The sequence below is a fragment of the Abramis brama genome, assembly GCF_963993115.1.
Source record: "Abramis brama genome assembly, chromosome: 23".
Taxonomy (NCBI): domain Eukaryota; kingdom Metazoa; phylum Chordata; class Actinopteri; order Cypriniformes; family Leuciscidae; genus Abramis; species Abramis brama.
The window spans coordinates 2239120-2258776 of record NC_139985.1 but is presented as its reverse complement, the minus strand read 5'-3'; the positions used below and the strand labels follow the sequence as shown (position 1 = coordinate 2258776).

General features: G+C 36.9%; 1 protein-coding gene across 2 annotated transcripts; it reads left to right on the top strand.

The window, feature by feature from the left end:
• Positions 1-83: 83 nt before the first annotated feature.
• mfn1b (mitofusin 1b) lies at positions 84-18972 on the top strand. 2 transcript variants are annotated; one of them, XM_084100621.1, is made up of 19 exons: positions 84-167; positions 844-880; positions 957-1093; positions 1292-1427; positions 1512-1674; positions 3757-3881; positions 3970-4078; positions 6338-6445; positions 6545-6683; positions 8164-8225; positions 10538-10659; positions 11653-11779; positions 12074-12178; positions 12293-12395; positions 14094-14320; positions 14966-15148; positions 16307-16503; positions 16852-16986; positions 17843-18972. In XM_084100621.1, exons 3-19 carry the CDS (start codon positions 979-981, stop codon positions 17910-17912), a joined length of 2226 nt encoding a protein of 741 aa, XP_083956747.1. In that variant the 5' UTR covers positions 84-167; positions 844-880; positions 957-978; the 3' UTR covers positions 17913-18972. The 2 variants fall into 2 exon arrangements, with proteins under 2 accessions (XP_083956747.1, XP_083956746.1); XM_084100620.1 differs by having other exon boundaries at positions 6545-6698.
• The last annotated feature ends 685 nt before the right edge of the window (positions 18973-19657 follow it).

Here is a 19657-nt window from a genome sequence, read left to right as displayed (position 1 = left end):
CTCTTCTGGGACTTTTATTTTGAAAGTAGTATTCTCTTCTGGGACTTTTATTTTGAAAGTAGTATGCTCTTCTGGGACTTTTATTTTGAAGTCTTAAAGGTTCAGTGTCGGTCTGTCAGGCGGTGTGTTTGTCATGTCAGGAGCAGATTTAACATTCCTGAGATTGGGTGAGATGTGTGATTCATGTGTTTTATAACATTTATACTGATTATGCGAGGATATCGATACATAAAGAAGGAAAGTAAAGTATTTTAATCAGGTATTATTTCTTGATTAGCAAATCATGTGTCTCGTGCGCTAACGCTAAAAGCTCATGTCACCTCTAGAAACATTTGACAATTCAACTAAGTTAAGTTACTGACAGGCGATTAAATAGGCTATTTAGTATTTATACAACCAGAGAGCAAATTAATCGTGTTACAGGATTCAGATTAGTAAATATTCAAGTTAACAGCATAGAGTTTATAAAATTGTACTTTTATGACTATCTTTTAAAATATATTACTCTTGCGTTTTATTATGGTCATTATTTGAATATAAACATTTAACTTAATCATATATTTGCATTTTACTCTATAAGCCAACAGGCTGATAATAATTTTGCCTGTTTTTAATATTACATCATGAGTTACTTTCACTTTTGTATTCCTGACATAACGTAATTGTGAACTGTACCATGATGTTTTTTTACATGATACTCCAGGTTACTTAAATGAAAACCATGGTATTATCATAGCACAAAACATGGTAATGCTATATTACATATTAGTTGATGAGAAGAGAATGAGAAGAGTTTCCATATTTATTAACCTCAAAATCAAATTTATTTGTTTAATTTCCCAGTTTTGACAGCTCTGATGTGAAAGTCTTGAAGATAAGAGTGAGTAAAAATCATTTATAAATGATAAAGCGATAATCCAGAGTAGCATCTCCTGAATTTGCTGATGTTTCTGAAGTATTCCCAGTACAGGTGTGGAAATGGAGCAGTCAGATCGTTCTCCGCTGAAGCGTTTTGTGCTGGCCAAAAAGAAGATCGGCGAGGTTTTCGAGCAGCTCTTAGATTACGTTCAGGAGGGCTCAGAGTTCGTGAAAGGTAATCTTTGATTTGACTGAAAATATCCAATCACACAGATTCTCCACTGACTTGATTAGATCAGTAGAAATGTGCAAAAGTTGGTCTAATACAGCAGACAGCAACAGTTGCCAAAGGAGGATTGGTTTGTTCGTTGCGAAGGGTTAACTATTGTAGTATTTGCATGTGTTTTGTTTATTCTCTTGTATTCGTCAACAGAAACCTCTAATAATGAGTCGCTGGAGAATATTGCAAACAGGAGCCAGCTGAATGAGATAGAGACGTACACAAGCAAACTGTCCGACATTAAAGGGGTGTTATCTCGCAATCATATGAAGGTGGCCTTTTTCGGCAGGTGAGTTTCGTGTTTGAGCAGAAGTTCCACATGTGTTTCGCTTCAGTAAATGTTACAAACATCCTCTGTTCGTTGTTTCATCAGAACGAGTAATGGTAAGAGCACGGTCGTGAACGCCATGCTGCATGACCGCGTGCTTCCCAGCGGCATCGGTCACACCACCAACTGCTTCCTCAGCGTGGAGGGAACGGACGAGGACAAGGCCTTTCTGAAGACCGAGGGGTCCGAGGAGGAGAAGAGCATCAAGGTAAAGACAAGTGCAAGTTTTCTCCTATTCAATAAACACACAATAGATATAGATATAGGCAAAATAGAATCGCCATTGACTAGTATATTTTTTTGTTTACTCGCCAGCCTGATATAATATTTTATATACAGTAGTCAACATTTGAAGTGTTGTCCTAAGACAAGGATGGGTATTGTTCAAAATTCATGTATAACTTTGATGAAAGGGTTTGATCCACTTCAAATGTTGATTACTGTATATGCGTATATATATCGTCCCCTTGGAATTATAAGGTTCTTTCTGCGTTCTGAGCAGTTTTGAGATATTGAGCTTTAAAGTTTTTGCATTCCATTCGACTGTAAAGAAAGAACCTTTTTATTTTCTAAATAAAAAGTTCCAAAATGTACACAACTTAAAAAACAACATCACATAATGTAAAGAAGTGGTCACAGAATAAGAATATGTGAATAACTAAATTTTGACAAAAATGTCAGATAGAACCTTATAATTCCAAGGGGACGATATGCCATCAGCCCTATTCAGACGGGTAAAGTAATTATTACCAGAGCTTCTCTGTGATTTTAGTCCCGTCCGAATGTGCATCTCATTAATCATTATGGACAATGTCAGTACAGATTACGGCGACTTTCACCTTCAGTAAAAAGGTCTGGAAAAATTCCCTCAGGTAACACTAATCCCGTGCGAATAGACCCGCTGTAAATATGTACTTAAATATTTCGTCATTTCCTGGTTAAAAGTAGTTTTCTGCGTTTTTTCATGTATGGAGACGCTTGAAAAAGCATCAGTTGCGTTCTAGACGCTGGGACGAGTCTGTGGCAAAACTCAAGTGTTTCACACACACCATTCAGATCAGAGAGAAGATCGAAAGCACTTGTTAGAGGCACAAAACATCTTTTAGCGTTAGCTAAGTGCCTATCCAGAAACTTGTGCTCTGCAAGTGAACGTCGTCTTGTGGCTCCATCTCAAAGAGGCACAAAATCTCTTTCTCGGACCTTCACCTGGACGGTTCCCCGCTGGTGGAATGATCCGCCTAACTCAACCAGAGTCCTGAAGACGCATCTTTTTCGGCAACACTTGATCCAGTAATACTAACAACTCTATTCTATATCTATTTATAAAAAATAAAATAAAAGTACATGTACTGCGTTAGATTAAACTGGGAAGGGTCATAGCACTTGCATATTGTTGTCCTATTGTTAGTTTAACTGCTTCTATTGTTCTAGAGTCGCTTTGGATAAAAGCATCTGCTAAATGAATAAATGTAAATGTGTATGTGTATATATATATATATTATGATTCCACCAAATCAGCTTATCTTTTGAAAAATGGCACAGCTTTTTTAAAATCTGAACGTACACTCTTACATCAGTCAATCAAGCATTATATTATGATAATCAAGCACTATTTAAAGATAGAAATTTAGTAATTATAACTAAAACTTGGTAACCATGCATGAATGCATATTTGTCATTTTAACTGAACTTAGGACTGGTGCTTAAGATATTGTTGGTCATTCAGTGTTTCTGTAAAAAAACAATAGTTATTATTATTAAAAGATAATAATACTACTACTAAATCTACTACTAATAACAATATACAACGCACTAAGGATTGATGAGCTGTTTGGTTCATGAATATTAATCATGCTGTCAGCGTTCGCTCGAACTGATTTGCTGAAATCAAAACGGGGAAGAGCGTCAGCCAATGAGATTGCCGTTTGCGTATTAGTCCCGCCCACTACAGGAGAAATCGGCATATCGTCTGCTTGTTCTTAAAAGCTGAATAATAACAAATGAACTGTTATTTTGACAGGAAATACAATAAAGAATATCGTTTACATCTGACGCATCGATTCTGTGTGGCATGCAAGTCTCTCTCTCTCTCTGCGTGTGTGAGAAACACAGCGCTCTCAGCAAAGCGACCGCGAATCGTGTGCCTTCACTCTAGAGTTTACACTACGTCAAATACTTTTTGAGAAAGTAAATAAAAAAACACAGAATTGCACATATAATAGTGTTTATAGTCATAAAACGGCCTCTTAAAGTGCATATGATGAGGGCCAAATACACTCTTCCTCTGCAGACGGTAAATCAGTTGGCTCACGCGCTACACATGGATGAGAGTTTGGATGCTGGCTGTCTCGTGAAAGTGTTCTGGCCCAAGACGAAGTGTGCCCTGCTCCGAGACGACCTGGTTCTGGTGGACAGGTACACTTCCATGAGCCCAAAATACCGTTGATGTGTCCCATTGTAGCGTCGTATGAAGAGTAAAGTGTGTATGTTTGACTGTTTACAGCCCTGGAACTGACGTCACCACACAGCTGGACAGCTGGATCGACAAGTTCTGTCTGGATGCGGATGTGTTTGTGTTGGTGGCCAACTCTGAATCTACACTCATGAACACGGTGAGTTAAAAACACTGGATTATTAAACTGTCAAACATTAATCTGACTGGCATGTGGTGTCACATGGTGTGAAGTGTGTGCTAATATGGGAAAGTATGCAGAGGAGGAGGAGGCGTTGCTCAGTGTTTGGTTGCGTTCGGTTCAGAGGAATGCAGTGCTGCCTTTAGATCACGCACAGACGGAGGCATGCCTGCTATCCCAGGATGCTTCAGTTGATTTCAGGGCCTCTCTCGGGGGATTTTCACAAAGGGCAGATAAACACTCCATTATAAATGACATCCCCTAATGTTCAGACGGCATTACTCGTGGAAAAACATGAAGAAAACTAAATTTAGATGATTTGTACCAGGGTTTTTATAAAACTAAAACCATTTTAGTTACTTCAAATCAAATAAACATGAACTGAAATGAACTATAAAAAAACAACTTAAGTTATTTAATAATAATAATTATTATTTATTTAAATTAGGCAGCATTTCTCAGATTCTTTTTATTTATTTTGATGTACTAAATAATTAAAACTTTAATAAAAATTAATAAAACCTATTAAAAAAAAAACATGCAACTACATTACTAAAACTTTAACTAAGATTAAAATGAAAACTATTGTCATGCTCTTAACCCTTCAAATTGTTCCTTTATATAAGAAAATACAGCATGCCAATTTTTATGGCAGTAACATAATAATTACTGGTAGCTCAATAGCTTTAAACTTTACTAAACTAAACAGATCATTTGAATTGGTATTGTACCTGGCTAGTAAAATTCCAAAAAAATCTCCATAAAAGCATCTAATGCACCATATATTCCTAAATATGTATTTTAGATACATATCTCAGTTTACTTATTGTAGAAACTAAATCCAAATTAATCCATCCATGACCCGGTTTAGCAGAATTACCTTTCCTGGTGGAATCAATACATATTTCTATTGATGATCACCTTGGTTACTGTTTGGGTTTAGAGCACATTTTTTGGTTTAAAAAATGACATTACGTTCCTTGAAATTGACGGGGAACTTTGGCCGAATCAAGCAGATTATCAGGAGGCACAGTCAACCATACATGCAATGAAAGTAGTCAATGATCACGCCGAGAGAGGAGTGGCTCTGATTCAGGAATACAATGGCCCTCTCACACAAAGAACAATTTTCTCTGAAGAACAACTGCAGTTTCTCCTTCATGTGGTGGAAGATCACCGACGGATCTATCCAGACTGCAAAAAGTCAACACTGGCTGCTGAGCATCAGAAATGAGGGATTGTTGAAAACTGTGTGCTTTTTTTGAGATTGTTGTCATTGTTGTCATGTCAGTGTTGCTCTGATTTCAATAAAATGTAGTTCATTTGCAGCAACTTTTAATATTACTTGCATATTCACAGTAACGCCGCACAGCTTAACATAGGCAATCTTCCACATGATTTAGCTACCTCTAAACATCATTTTTTTGATGTTTTGCATCAAAACATTTTGCAAAAAAAACCTTAACATTTTGCACAAAAAAAAATTGGACTTGATAAGGAACACCCTAATGAAAACAATGTAACCGTGTATGACCTGAAACATTTATGGTGGCATACTGTAAACATATGGAGGTGTTTAACTAAATTATAATGAAATGATTAGATGTTTAGATCAAAAGTATAATGAAATGTAAGCACAGATAAGTAAATTACACATCAAAGAATGTAAAACACGAAATTAAATACACTTTGAAATAAAATGTTGAGGATAACATGAATAAATAACATTTCATTTTGTATTTTACATTCCTTTTCATTTTACATTAATAAAATGTATTTCATGCCCTATTTATTTCTTCTTTCATAATTTAGTTTGTTACATCCCTCCATATATATGTGTGTGTGTGTGTGTGTGTGTGTGTGTGTATATGTGTATATTTGTATATGTGTATGTATATATGTATGTATATATATATATATATATATAGATAGCTATAGAGCACATAATATTTAATTATTCCCTTCTGAGATAGCCAATGTTTTAGATGTATGTTTTTTCTCATTATTTTCAGGTGTAGTTCTGTGTTCAAGTGCTCATTCTTCATGTTCCAGACTGATTTAATGCAGTAGTTTATTGCTGCTCAACAGCTGATTTGATAAGAGTGAACACATGTGTTGTCTTTACACTGCCAGTGGGTGTGGGTGTGTGTGTGTGTGTGTTTGTCCTTTACAGTGTTTCCATCACATGACCCCTAGTGAACTCAACCTCATCAACCTCTTTGTTATTTCTTTTTAAAGGAGAAGCATTTCTTCCACAAAGTCAACGAACGCCTCTCAAAGCCCAACATCTTCATCCTGAACAATCGCTGGGATGCTTCTGCTAACGAACCGGAGTACATGGAGGACGTGAGTTTATGTGGATCACTACAGATGTTCCCGAAGCAAAAAGAAATGTATCTCTGTCTCAGATATGTCACAGATGTGGGGTTGTGTTAACGGTCTCAGGTGCGTAAGCAGCACACGGACAGGTGTGTGAACTTCCTGGTGGAGGAGCTGAAGGTCGTGGATCGAGCGCAGGCGCCTAACCGCATTTTCTTCGTGTCGGCGAAGGAGGTGCTGAACTCGCGGATGCAGCGGGCACAGGGTATGCCAGAGACTGGTAAGAGTGGGATCTTGAGAGGGTTAACGTGGCAGACCCAGATACTCAATGCCCGCATGACATCTAGTGGATGGGAATCATAGATTTGGGTAGTAAAAATTTTTTTGTATTGTATTGTATTATTAACAGACATGGGACACACGCATCACGTCTGATATGATAGTCTATGTGCCAGAACGCCAGCTTTAGAGCCTTTTATGACAGTCACTGCTGCAATCTGAAGTGAATTACATACGTGATTTCGTGAGTTTGATCAACTGAAGTGAATTTTTTATTTTTTATTTTTTGACCAAAATTTATTTCAAATATGTGCAAGGAAATTGTTGATCAATTTGAAAATGTATTTATTTTAAACCTCTTACACAATTTAAATAAGGGGACAAGAAAATAGATTTCCATCTTGAAAAACATTTTAGGTAAAACATTTTTTATATATATATATATTTGGTCAAGAAATATATTTAGATTAAAAATATTTTTTTGAAAATGTATGAGGAAATACAAGTGACTAAAACATGTTGAGAAATTATTTATTTTTTAATATTAAAAAATGACTTATTTTAAGATTGATATCAGGTATATATTTTTGGTCAGTCTTCTACACTGTAACTTTTGTCCCTCTAGTGGTTAAAAACCAAATTGCATGCATTTTGCGGAAGAACATTGTTTTGATTGTGCTTTGGCTCTGCATGTCTGTGTGGATGAATAATAGATTCAAAATAGATGATGCTTTACAATGAACACAATACATATGACAGTTTATCTGTTCAATAAAACACTTACTCTCCTGTTGAGTAATAAAACACCATCATCTCCACATCGCTTTTACAACATTTAAAATCCCTCAGTTCTCCATCTCCTAAAGCCAAGCCGATGTTGATTCTTGTTTTATTACGAGCTCTGTCTCGCTCTCTTTTCTCCAGCAGACTCTCCTCTGTTCTCTCTCTCACACACACACACACACACTCGATCTGATGTTGATTCTTGTTTTATTACGAGCTCGGTCTCGTTCAGTCTCCAGCAGACTCTCCTCTGTTCAGTTTGTTTTAAACGGGTGATTCTCCGGAGGTTGGAGATTTAGCGGCTCCATGTCAACCATAATTTTGAATACATGGTACCTTTAATATATCCGCAAATATATTTTTCTGTTGTATGAGATAAAAAGAAAAACATACTCTCACTGCAAGCATTTTCAAACAGTACATGACTGGCTCTGAAATATTTGTGAGTTACTAATAAATGAAGATCACAAAAGCCACATTTGCAAACTGGCCATTCAGACTGACTGCGATTGTGACACGTGGTTGAACTGTTGGTCATAGTGTCCGTTCCTACTATGGGTTCCCCTGACGCTATTGGTGGGTTGCACTGTAGTGCTACAAGGTCCAAGTGTGTTCCCTATGAGTTACTCTGTTAAACCTGGAAGTGTGTTTAGAGCTTGATAAAGATGCTTGTGTGTTCACAGGTGGTGCTGAGGGGTTTCAGGAACGACTGAAGGAGTTCCAGAAGTTTGAGAGATTGTTCGAGGCAAGTAGGAGCAGATGTTGCGTTTGCTAGATAGGAGAACTCTGGCTGTTTTAGGTTACATAATAACACAAAAACAAGACTAACACCTGTTATTTTTATCAGCATTAATCAGAGTTTTTGTTCTAACCAGCGATTCACGACGAGCAACAGGAGATTATATTTTCGACACACAACATTATAAACATAACATCTGTGTCTGCAAACAATATATGTATACATAGATAACTTAGATCTTCATAAAACATGTTCAAAATAGTTTATAGTAGAATAAGACATAATTTTTATGTTGTCTATTTGCTGTCATCATCCTCCTGTCGCTGGTTTGTGTTAAGAAAAAAACAAACGTGTAGCATTATGTTTAATGAGCGTTCAAGTACTCGATGGCTTCCAACAGTGCCGACTAGTGGTTGAAGTAGTCGACTACCTGCAAGCCCTAATACAAAGAATGATAACGATAATCTCAGGTACTGATTATGCGCATTATTTAATGTTAAAATAATTTAATGTGCGTTTGAATATCATTTTGTGTTACCTGTTTATGTATTTATCCATTCTGTTGTGAGAGCAGTGTGTTTGCAGAAAGACTCCGCCCACACGCTCTTCTGATTGGCTGTGATTCTTGATTGATTTGGTTGCGAGTGCACTGCGTTTGCAGAGAGACTCCGCCCACATGCTCTTCTGATTGGCTGTGATTTTTTTTTTTTTTTTTTTTTTTTTTTTTTGGTCATGTTTCAATTTGTATTTAATAGCTGCCTTAGCAATGCAAACTACGATGGAAATTCTATCTACTGATTATTTAGTTGCTTTAGCGTTTGTTGCATTAGAACATGTGGATAGATTTGGATGATTAACTCATGTTTACAGTAAGCAGTGGGTGAAACAGTTTACAGATAATCTCAGTCCAGGTCGGCTGATATCTGTTTGAAGACTTCAGTGTGTGTCAGATAAAGAACCATCATCAATCAAATGTGCAATAGAAAAAATGTAAGTGCTGAAATGTGCAATCCCTATATGCCTTATTTTAGCTAGAACCATTGCATCACTAGAGATTTGTTAACCAGCACTAGTTATTTAAGAGAGTCCAGCTCTTCACACAGAGACTACAGGATAATGAATATCACAAACACACTTCAAAATTAAATTATATTGTTCATAATGGAAATGAAGCCTATTATTAGGAGCATTGAGATGTAAAACATCTTAACAGTCCTAAAATGTGCTTTATTTTCTTTATAAAAAAATATATAATTTCTTATTTTTTACATACATTTTGGAATGATGTTCTTGATAGTCACAATCTACATTTACATATTAATTCTTCATATTGATATTACATATTAAGACGACTTCTAGAGAAGCTCACTTCTTCTTTTGATATGATTGCGTGCAGTCAGTGTTTATCCTGGTGGAGTTTAGTCTGTCTCTCCACTGTGAGCGTCTCTGTGCACATGTAATCTTCAATCTGTGTCGTCATTGCTGAAGTCTAGATTTACTGAGGCGAGGACATTTTGTTTCTTTAGTTCAGTTTGAATTTGTTTCACCCTCTTCTTTCTGTTCGTTCGGTGTGGATGGAATTATTTTACAGTATATTTCAGTTTTTTTGTGTTGAAACAAATATACTTTTGTTGTCCCACAAATACAGTGATCAAAAAAAGATTCTGACACCACATTTAAATCTAGGACTTTACTTTGTTTAATTACATTATTATCTGAATCCGGTTTGAACAAAAATTTTCAGTGCATTTCTGTGTGAGTGCAAGCTCTTGAAGCTCCGCCCCCTGTGCCGGAAGCAGCAGCTCATTTGCATTTAAAGGAACAGACACAAAACAGTGCGTTTTTTGCTCACCCTCAAAAATAGACAATTTTAACATGCTATATAAAAATATCTGTGGGGTATTTTGAGGTAAAACTTCACACACACACTCTGGGGACATCGGAGACTTATTTTACATCTTGTGAAAATGGCATTATACCACCCCTTTAAGGGGACTAGTCAAATGGTAAATAAAAAATGTGGTGCTCTGAGACTTTTTGACCTTACTGTAATTCCTTTGGGACAACGGTTGTTTTCATGTTTGTCTTTTGCGTTCATTGCATTGTTTTGTTTATTGATGGTTTACTTTTATGTTCATGCTGCTGTGAGATGAATTGGAGAGTCGTTGACGTATAGGGTTTAGATTTGCTGCAGTTTTTGATTTTAATTTCTGACGATTTAGTTTAAGGCTGCAGCAGGTTTGAACCTTTAACCCTTTAAAGTCATAAAGTCGGCTCCTGTCACAGTAGCGTGTGTGTGTGTGTGCATGACCTCGCAGGAGTGTATCTCGCATTCAGCAGTGAAAACAAAGTTTGAGCACCACACAATCAGAGCAAAGCAGATCACTGAAACGGTCAAAGACATCATGGATCAAATCAACATCGCCGCCGCGGATAAGAGGTGCGTCCTGTTCTTCTGTCTTCTTTTCTCTTTGTTTTGTCACAGGAATAATGTACCAGAAGGTCCGGTAATCTACACTATCATTATTTTGAAGCGATTTGTCTTTGAAATGAGTCCAAAAAATTGATAAAGTCCAGTGTTGATAAAGTATCTCAAGTGACGGTATAAAATTTTCATATCACGATAACTGATTAAGCTTTTATCACGGTATTGAATTAAGTTGCAAAACTTAAGCGTTGTCCTCCTAACAGGCCTAATAACTTTTTGTTCTTACAACAACAAAAAAACTTTGAACCAGGGTTATCATCGTTAAATAAAACTATTATAACATTTTTGTTTGAAATAAAGCTAAAATAAAATAAAAGATAAATATTAGTTGAAAAACTTAAACTAAATGAAATTCAGAAATTTTGCCTGAAACTGAAATAAGTTTAAGTAAAAGCACTAAGATTAATAACTGGAAATTAATAACTAAAACTAAAAAATAAATTTAACCTAATTAGCAATCACCATGGTATAAGTACCATTATACCATGGTCCGTCTGAATACTCAATTCTGATTGGCTGGAATAAGTGGTTTAATGCACATGTAGTTCCAAGTCTGTTTAATGTATTAAATTAAATTTAAATAAATGTAATCTAACGCACTACTTTATCTCTTGTCTGATTCAAAGCAGGCAGAATGCTAGATCTAACGAGCCGTAACTGATGAATATAACCATCAATTTTACCCTTCCAGTCAAATCACAAACATTAATAACATCTTTAAGTTCTCAATGCTGGCAAATGACCGTGGTATAAGCGGGATAACTATTTTAATGCACTTCGTGGAGGCAACCACACCCTTCGCATTGCATTGGGCATTTCTTTGCCTCCAAGTTGTGCATTAAAATCGTTTAATGCACAGCTAGCCGTGGGTTATCCCTTACATGTCTAATCCCAAAGCTTCATTGTCATCGCTCATGTAGTCACACGTGTTGTGTCTGATCGCAGGGTCGTCTCTCTGGAGGATAGAGAGTATCTAATTGACCGACTGGATTTTGTCCGCAATCAACTAAACCTGCTCATCCAGGACATCAAGAAAAAAATCGAGGCCATCACAAAGGAGGTAGAAAACAAGGTAAACCCAGAGGAATCCACTAACGGTTCACCTTGACTACTTTTTACAACATGCATTTAAATTCCTGAGCAGGAATTCTGATTTTAAACATCAGAATTTCATTTGATTCATTCAAATTTTGTCGTAAGGGTTAGGTTAGCCTAATCCTAACAACAGTCTTAAATTTCAAGTTGTTTTTATACTTCCTTGTTAGTAAATCTTGCTGTCTGATGTTTATGTGTAATCTGACCAGTCTTTTGAATCCACAGCAGATTTAATGTTGTGTGAACGTCTTCCTGTGTTTGTGTGTCTCAGGTGTCGAATGCCATGGCAGAGGAGATCTGCCGTCTGTCTGTGCTCATAGACGAGTTTCATTCGGATTTTCACCCGTCACAAAACGTGCTTAAAATCTACAAATCTGTGAGTTCGCCCTCGCCCCTTAAAAGTCAAAATCAGAATAGACATTTATCAACGGTTTCATGTTTTGTAAATGGATGCGCAGAGTTGACCTGTGATTTTCACCCGTATTTTCAGGATCTTCTCAGCCATATCGAGCAGGGCATGGGCAAGAATCTGGCCTTCCGCTGTTCCGATGCTGTAAACGACTCTGTGCAGTCCTCTCAGAAAGACATGATCGGTATGTGAGAACACCAGGTCCCGAACAGACACAATGACCTGTGTTTGATATTTAAATGGCAGTAGGTGACAGTCCTATTAATAGATAATGCCTGATAACCGGTGAAGTGTTGCTTATTTAGTTCTTTACAAACATTAGTGTGTTATCTGGCTCTCTGGAATACTTAATTATGGTTGCTCAGGGGTGCCAATCTACTGTAACGACGCTAAACAGCAGTGAGTAAAATCTATATGTTGAATAATGTTAAATAATAATTCTTAGTCTTTTCTTCCCGTGACGGGGCAGTCGAGACAAGCTACAAGAGTTTACTTTGAATGAGATGCCAGATACAGTAACCAAAATACCAATAATAACTAGGAAAAAAAAAAGTATGCATAATGCAGGACTTTTAATTATGAATATGCCAAAATACACCAGGACTCTTATTTTGAAATGTATATGCATTACTATTCCTAGCTGCTCATTCAAAAGAATGAGGGAGATAAAATATGTTCTCAGCATATAATATAAATCCCGTAAAGTAAACATTGTGATAATTCATCAACAATTGATCATAAGCAATCTATTGGCGTAAATGAATTGTATTCATTGATTGCAAACTACTCTGAAAGTGCGAGCCTGTAGAACGCACAGCAGTGTATTTTGGCATGTTCATAATTAAAAGTCCTGCATTATGCGTACTTTTTCCCCCTGGTTATTTTTGGTATTTTGGTTACTGTATCTGGCATCTTATTCAAAGTAAACTCTTGTAGCTTGTCTCGACTGCTCGACTTTACTTTGAAGTGTGCACCACTCATATTTATCTAATGAAATTATAGCCTTTTTTTATTTGCACACATGCTTCTTAATGCATCTTACAGTTCGTTTACATCTATTTTGTCGTAAATTAAATGCTCACACACTGTCGAGCCCTGCGTTATCCCTCATGTATGCAGAGCCGGACAGTAACGGAGTACATTTACTTGAGTACAGTACTTAAGTACAATTTTGAGGGATCTGTACTTTACTCGAGTATCATTTTTGGGGAGTACTCATGACTTTACTCAATTACATTTGAGAGGCAAATATTGTACTCTTTACTCCACTACATTTCTATCCATAACTGTGAGTACCTGTTACTTCTTCTAAAAAAAAAAAAAAAAAGGAAAAAAGAAACATCTCGGAAACCCTCAATTTGTTGTTTCCCTCTCAAATGTGATTGGATTGTGCAGGCGCCACTGATTGGGACAGCCTATCAGCAATCACCTTCAGCTTTCCGCCAAAGTCAACTCCATGGTCAGATTTAGATAAGAGACGAAACCATGGACGAAACAATGGATGAAAACGCAGCAGGTCCACCTCGCCAGACTATTTCAATTTTCTGAACAAGTTAATGATAGTTTTCGCTTCAAGTGTTTGCTGTGTTTACCAATGTAAGCACTGTGGCAGTAGTAATGCAATATTTAGAAAATGTACTCTTGATACTCAAGTACTTTTAAAAACAAGTACTTTTACTTAAGTAGACATCTGACTGTAGTACTTTTACTTGTACTTGAGTAAAATTTAGCAAGGGGTATCTGTACTTTTAGTCAAGTAATGAAGCTGTGTACTCTGTCCGCCTCTGCATGTATGTAACAGTTCCCTGAAGATGCTCACTGCATGAGCAAGAGTATGATAAATGAGCGAGTTCAGTAATCGACCTGCCTATTCTCTTTCCAGAGTGTCTGAAGCCTCTGCTGCCCTCCGCTGTGCAGAACCAGCTCCACATGCTCATTCCCTGCAGGAAGTTTGAGCTCAGCTACGACCTGAACTGCGCCACTCTCTGCTCAGACTTCCAGGAAAACATTGAGTTCCAGTTCTCTTTGGGCTGGACCGCCCTGGTCCACCGTTTCCTCGGTCCTGTCAACGGCAGACGTGCCTTGATGCTGGTGGATCAGAAATTGCAGGTACAGTCAAACCAAACATTATTCAGACACCATTTTTTTTACTAGTGGGTGCAGGACACTATAGTTATTTTATGCAAGTGAGGACAGCATAATAAAGTAAACTGCGACATGTTATATCAAAATATTCTTCATATAGTGACTACCAGTAAAAAATTTTAACATTTGGGGCCAAAAATTATTCAGACACTTTGAGCTGATCATGTTTTGCTGAAGTGTTTTTTCTTTAATGCTAATGCGACCTTTTTACACACACAGACTGATCAAAATTAAGCATTGCTTTGTAGTTGGTTGAGCTAAATTGGTATTATCTAATTGTGTAGTTAAATTTTAACAACTGACAGATATTCAACAAAATTCATTTGTGAGACAGTCTAACAGAAGGATGGACAAAACCAGTGAAATATCAATTGATTTGATAACTCTGAGCTCTTGTCATATTTTATTACCATTTTCTGTAGGGAATAAACTGTGATAATGTGAGAAATGTTGAAATAAATTTTGGTTTGACTGTACATGCATCAGCTAAAGTGAAATCTGCGTTACCATTGGTGTACAATGAGATGCTTTTTGATTGTTTTTAGTCTAAAATGCAAGCGAAACAGACTCGATTTAAATTTTTAATGGTCTATTATATTGTTTTTTAAGCTGACGGCACCGCTCACCCCTTCAGCACCAGCGGTGGTTCAGTCTCAGATCCCCAGAGCTCCTGGAGGTCAAGGTCAGATTCAGGCTTCAATGGCGCAGGAGGAACTCATGATGTCAATGGTGAACAACCTGGCCTCTCTCACCTCACGCACATCTATGAGCGTGGTCATCGTTGGAGGAGTGGTGAGAATTATCTCAGTGCTTCCTTGTTAATGCTTTACAGAATTCCCTATATTTTATATATGTGACCCTGGATCACGTCACCAGTCTTGAGTCGCACGGGTATATTTGTGGCAATAAACAATACATTGTATGGGTCAAAATTATCGATTTTTCTTTTATGCCAAAAACAATTAGGATATTAAGTAAATATCATGTTCCATGAAGATATTTTGTAAATTTCCTACCGTAAATATATAAAACATGTATTTCTGTGAGTGAATGCAGCACAATCGTGAACATAAATGCACAACTTTAAAGGAGATTTTCTCAATGTTTAGATTTTTTTGCACCCTCAGATTCCAGATTTTCAATAGTTGTATCTCGACCAAATATTGTCCTATCCTAACAAACCACACATCAATGGAAAGCTTATTTATTCAGCTTGCAGATGATGTATAAATCTCAATTTCAAAAAATTGACCCATGTGACTGGTTTTGTTGTCCAGGGTCACATATGTGGTTGGTCAGTTTGTGTGACTGTCGGAAGAGTTTTTTGGCCAGAATAAGCTGAAACGTGGCCCAGCTTTCAAAAGTCAAAAGATGTGATCATATTAGTGAAATTTCGTCACAAAAAAAGCGATGTATGAAGCACAGCTCACACAGATGTCACTTTCGAACCAAGCAGCTTTCTTTTGTTCAACATGGCGAATCTGTGACCAACTGGAAATCTGCATGGGGAAATATTTCATCCTCATGAGAAATTCCCAATCACTTCGATTCCTATTGAAATGACTGAATTTTACCCATGAAAGTGCAAATGTGACGCACCTTAAGACACCCAATATCTGTAATGTGTTTGAATCATAAATTGAGATACTTGTCATTATTAGTAGCTGTAGTGTAAAAGTGTGGTGACATTAGTGAAACTTTGGCAAAATAAGTAAATTGTATGCAGATCTTTCAAATCAAGCATCTGTGAATTTGCAAGACCAATTTGATATGTTGTGAAACCTGCGTTAGGGAATGTTTTTGGCCTCATGTGAAATTCCCAATCTTGTGAATTCCTATTGAAATGACTGGATTTTGTCCGCAAAATTAACCGAACAACTTTAAATGTGAACTTGACTTTCCTGGGTGGAAATAAATGCATTGAAGTTCATCTCGATACCTTTTGTTTAGGTGTGGCGAACAGTTGGCTGGCGTCTGATCGCTCTCTCCATGAGTCTGTATGGCATGCTGTACCTGTTTGAGAAACTCACCTGGACAACTAAAGCCAAGGAAAGAGCCTTGAAGAGACAGTTCGTGGAATACGCCACCGAGAAACTTCAAATGATCATCAGTTTCACCAGCTCAAACTGCAGCCACCAAGTGCAACAGTAGGAGTTCATCTGGATATTCACACCCGAGTCCATTTCAAATTAGAGTTTAGTCCGTGAGGAAGCTGTTTGATTTCACTTCGGGTGAAATTAATGTCTGGGTTATGGTGTCCATGTAGACAATGCAGTTAACAAGTTGTTTGAGATTAATATGGCTTCATGTGCATAAGTGAACTACTATTGATCATTTGCTGGTAATAGTATAGCAGTATAATAAATTTTTCATTGCTGATCAGAAATTGAGTTCATTGCAGCACAAGTTTTTTTTAAATTGTGCTTTTATTGTGCATGCAAATAGAAAATAATTTAGTTCCTGTATGTTAAAGTGTTCTTGTTTGTCGGATACAGGGAAATTGCCAGCACATTTGCCCGACTCTGCCAGCAAGTTGACATCACCCAGAGGGACCTGGAGAATGAAATCCAACGCCTCACTGACAAGATCCAGAAGCTGGAAACCGTACAGAACCGATCTAAAGTGCTCAGGTCAGCCCACAGATCTTGAAACAGTATTTGAGATATCACTGAGCATGTTTACATACACTGATAACTCCCAAAATATGCTTATTGAATTAACCCGTTGTCCCAGTTTACATGTAATACAATAACTTGACAATGCAAGTAAACCACGTTTACAAGACTTAATTAAAAAAAATCAGGCCTCTGTAGTGATGTCAAAACTTAATAATTTGTGCATTTCATTTGTTTTATGTGAGATGTGATGTTGAAGAGGTCTTATTATCAGTCTTGATTTTGTTTTCGGGCTCTAATACAATTGGTTTTCATGCTTAAATGTTCAAAAACACATTATTTTCCTCATATTCTCCATTGTTGCGGCTCCTCTCTTCCCAGTCTGTCAGTAACGCTCTGTTTAGTTCCTGTCTCTATGAAGCCCCTCCTTCTGAAAAGCACACTGTGCTCTGATTGGTCGGCTGGAGCAGTGTGTTGTGATTGGTCAGGCACTTCGAGTGTGTTACACTTACCATAACAACCAGTTCCACACAATACTGACTAACTCAACCAGGCCCCGCCTCTTTATTCTGCATATTAATTATTTAAATGAGGAATATTGTGACGTGTTTGTTCCCGGAAGAAACTCAAGATTACAATGGAGAAACACTGACACTGATATAGAGAAGAACTAATAGCTTTTTCATGTGTAAACACCAACATTACACAAAAGAAAGATGAACATGTAACAAAATAGGTCCTCTTTAAAAATGCATTTTGAGATTTCTATATTCTGTTGTGCTTTAAGTTTCATCTTAGAAAAGTTTTCCACATCTGTAATATTGGTTATTTTGGGCTGTTTGTAATAATAGACATGTTTTCTTTTTGACAGACATAAAGCCACAGCTCTGGAAAAGCAGTTGGAGGATTTCAGCTCCCAGTATCTGCGTCCTCAGCCCTGAATCTGAGTTCACACGAACGCTCAGCTCCGCTCAGAGAGTGACGTAGCTCGTGAAGACTGTACGCCCTGCTGTTTAGGGAATTCTCAGCTCAACAGATGTTGCAAGGAATGTGGAGGGGAAAAATGTTACTTTTAGTTTAACTGTAAAATGAAAGCTGGCTCAGTGCGGTATTTTGGTTGAAGTTTTTCTGTACGGAGATCGTCTCACTTGAAACTAAAAAACACTATTTTGTAAACTGTGAAGCAAAACATGAGGGAAAAAACAGATGGAATTTTGCAATAGAGGTTCTGTAAAACTTTTTTCCTAGAACAAACTTACTTATACCAAGCCTTTTTCACCGAGCCTTTTTCTTCCGAAACAGAGTTCATGCCATCAGACAAGGAAATCCGATTTTGTAGATTTGCCTTTTGATCACAAAGCCTATTTTCTATACGTTCCTTGGTAGTAGTTTCAATGAATCTAAGTCGGTATTAAAATTCTCTTCATGAATTTCCGGTTGTTTCTAAATATATGTAAAATAATGTAATCCATTGTAAAAGCTCCTCATATGTAATAAATATAATAGAATAAAATTGAATAGAATATAAAATGACTAAATTGTTCTATGCATTCCATTACTGTGGGAAACTAAACTCTGATGTTTTGATGTTTAGATTTAATGCTATCAATCCCAAAGAAAAAAAATTCTACATATTGAGATGTAAGGTTTTATTAATAGATAAAATATTTGTATAATCAATGGGCGGGTCTATTAAGCATAATGGGCGGGTCTAAGCCTGTCAGATCTGCCCACTGTGTTGAATAGAACCACCCATTTATTAAACAACATTTTATTTATTAAAGTTTTGTTTCATTGATTTTAATATAATTACAAAAATTACTACAATATTATAATCCTTAAATTAAAAAAAATGTGTTTTCGGATAATGCTTGATGAATGTTTGATTGACATCTGTTTTAGGCAATTAGTGTTATCAGCCATTTTGCACCTGTGAGTTCCTGTCATTTATAGTTTGCAGTTGTAAAATGTTAGAAAAACACCAGGGAACAAAATTCTATTAAAAATTACTTTAGAGAAAAAAAAAAAAAGCTCCGTCCATCAGCAACTTCGGCTCGTTCTGTAACTAACAGGTAAGTCGTTTTGTTTCGCAAACATCTTTTTTTATGTGTTATTTTGTATGGGGTGGATGGATCGTGTCTGGGCATTGACTTGACGCGCGAGATTCTTTCTACACTTTTGTTCAAATTTTATAGTTCAAGTATAATAATCCACAACGATATAATACTTGGGCCTATTGTGAATAAATTTCGATGATGTTGACACTGGACATGACACGCTTTTTCGACACTATTCGTGACAGAGACGTGCAGGTTTGCTGTAATGTACATTACAGCAAACCTGCACGTCTCTGTCACGAATAGTGTCGAAAAAGCGTGTCATGTGCGTGTGTTTTACGGTTTCTATTAAAGTTGAGTAATGGCAATATTGTATCTTTTATTTATAAACCTTGTGTCAAGTCAAAAGTCTTTTTGTCGACTTTCGCTTGGAAAATCGCGCGCTTTTTTCGATCAGCGCGTGCGCCGGAATTCTGAGAGGAAATGGCGCGAATTTCTGAGGTGAGTTTTTAAGACAAATAATCGTGGTTTATGACATATTAACCCTCTGGGCTTCTTCGTAAATGGGTCACACTTAGCTTCCTCCCGGTCAAAAACGGACGAAGCCTTACAATTTAACTTTATTTTTT

What these genes read in the sequence shown, in the direction of transcription:
- mfn1b (XM_084100620.1), top strand. Translation starts at nt 979, where the DNA reads ATGGAGCAGTCAGATCGTTCTCCGCTGAAGCGTTTTGTGCTGGCCAAA. An exon ending in CTCTCAGAAAGACATGATCG is followed by an intron (nt 12,396 to 14,093) that starts GTATGTGAGAAC and finishes TTCTCTTTCCAG; the next exon opens with AGTGTCTGAAGCCTCTGCTG. An exon ending in TGGTGGATCAGAAATTGCAG is followed by an intron (nt 14,321 to 14,965) that starts GTACAGTCAAAC and finishes TTGTTTTTTAAG; the next exon opens with CTGACGGCACCGCTCACCCC.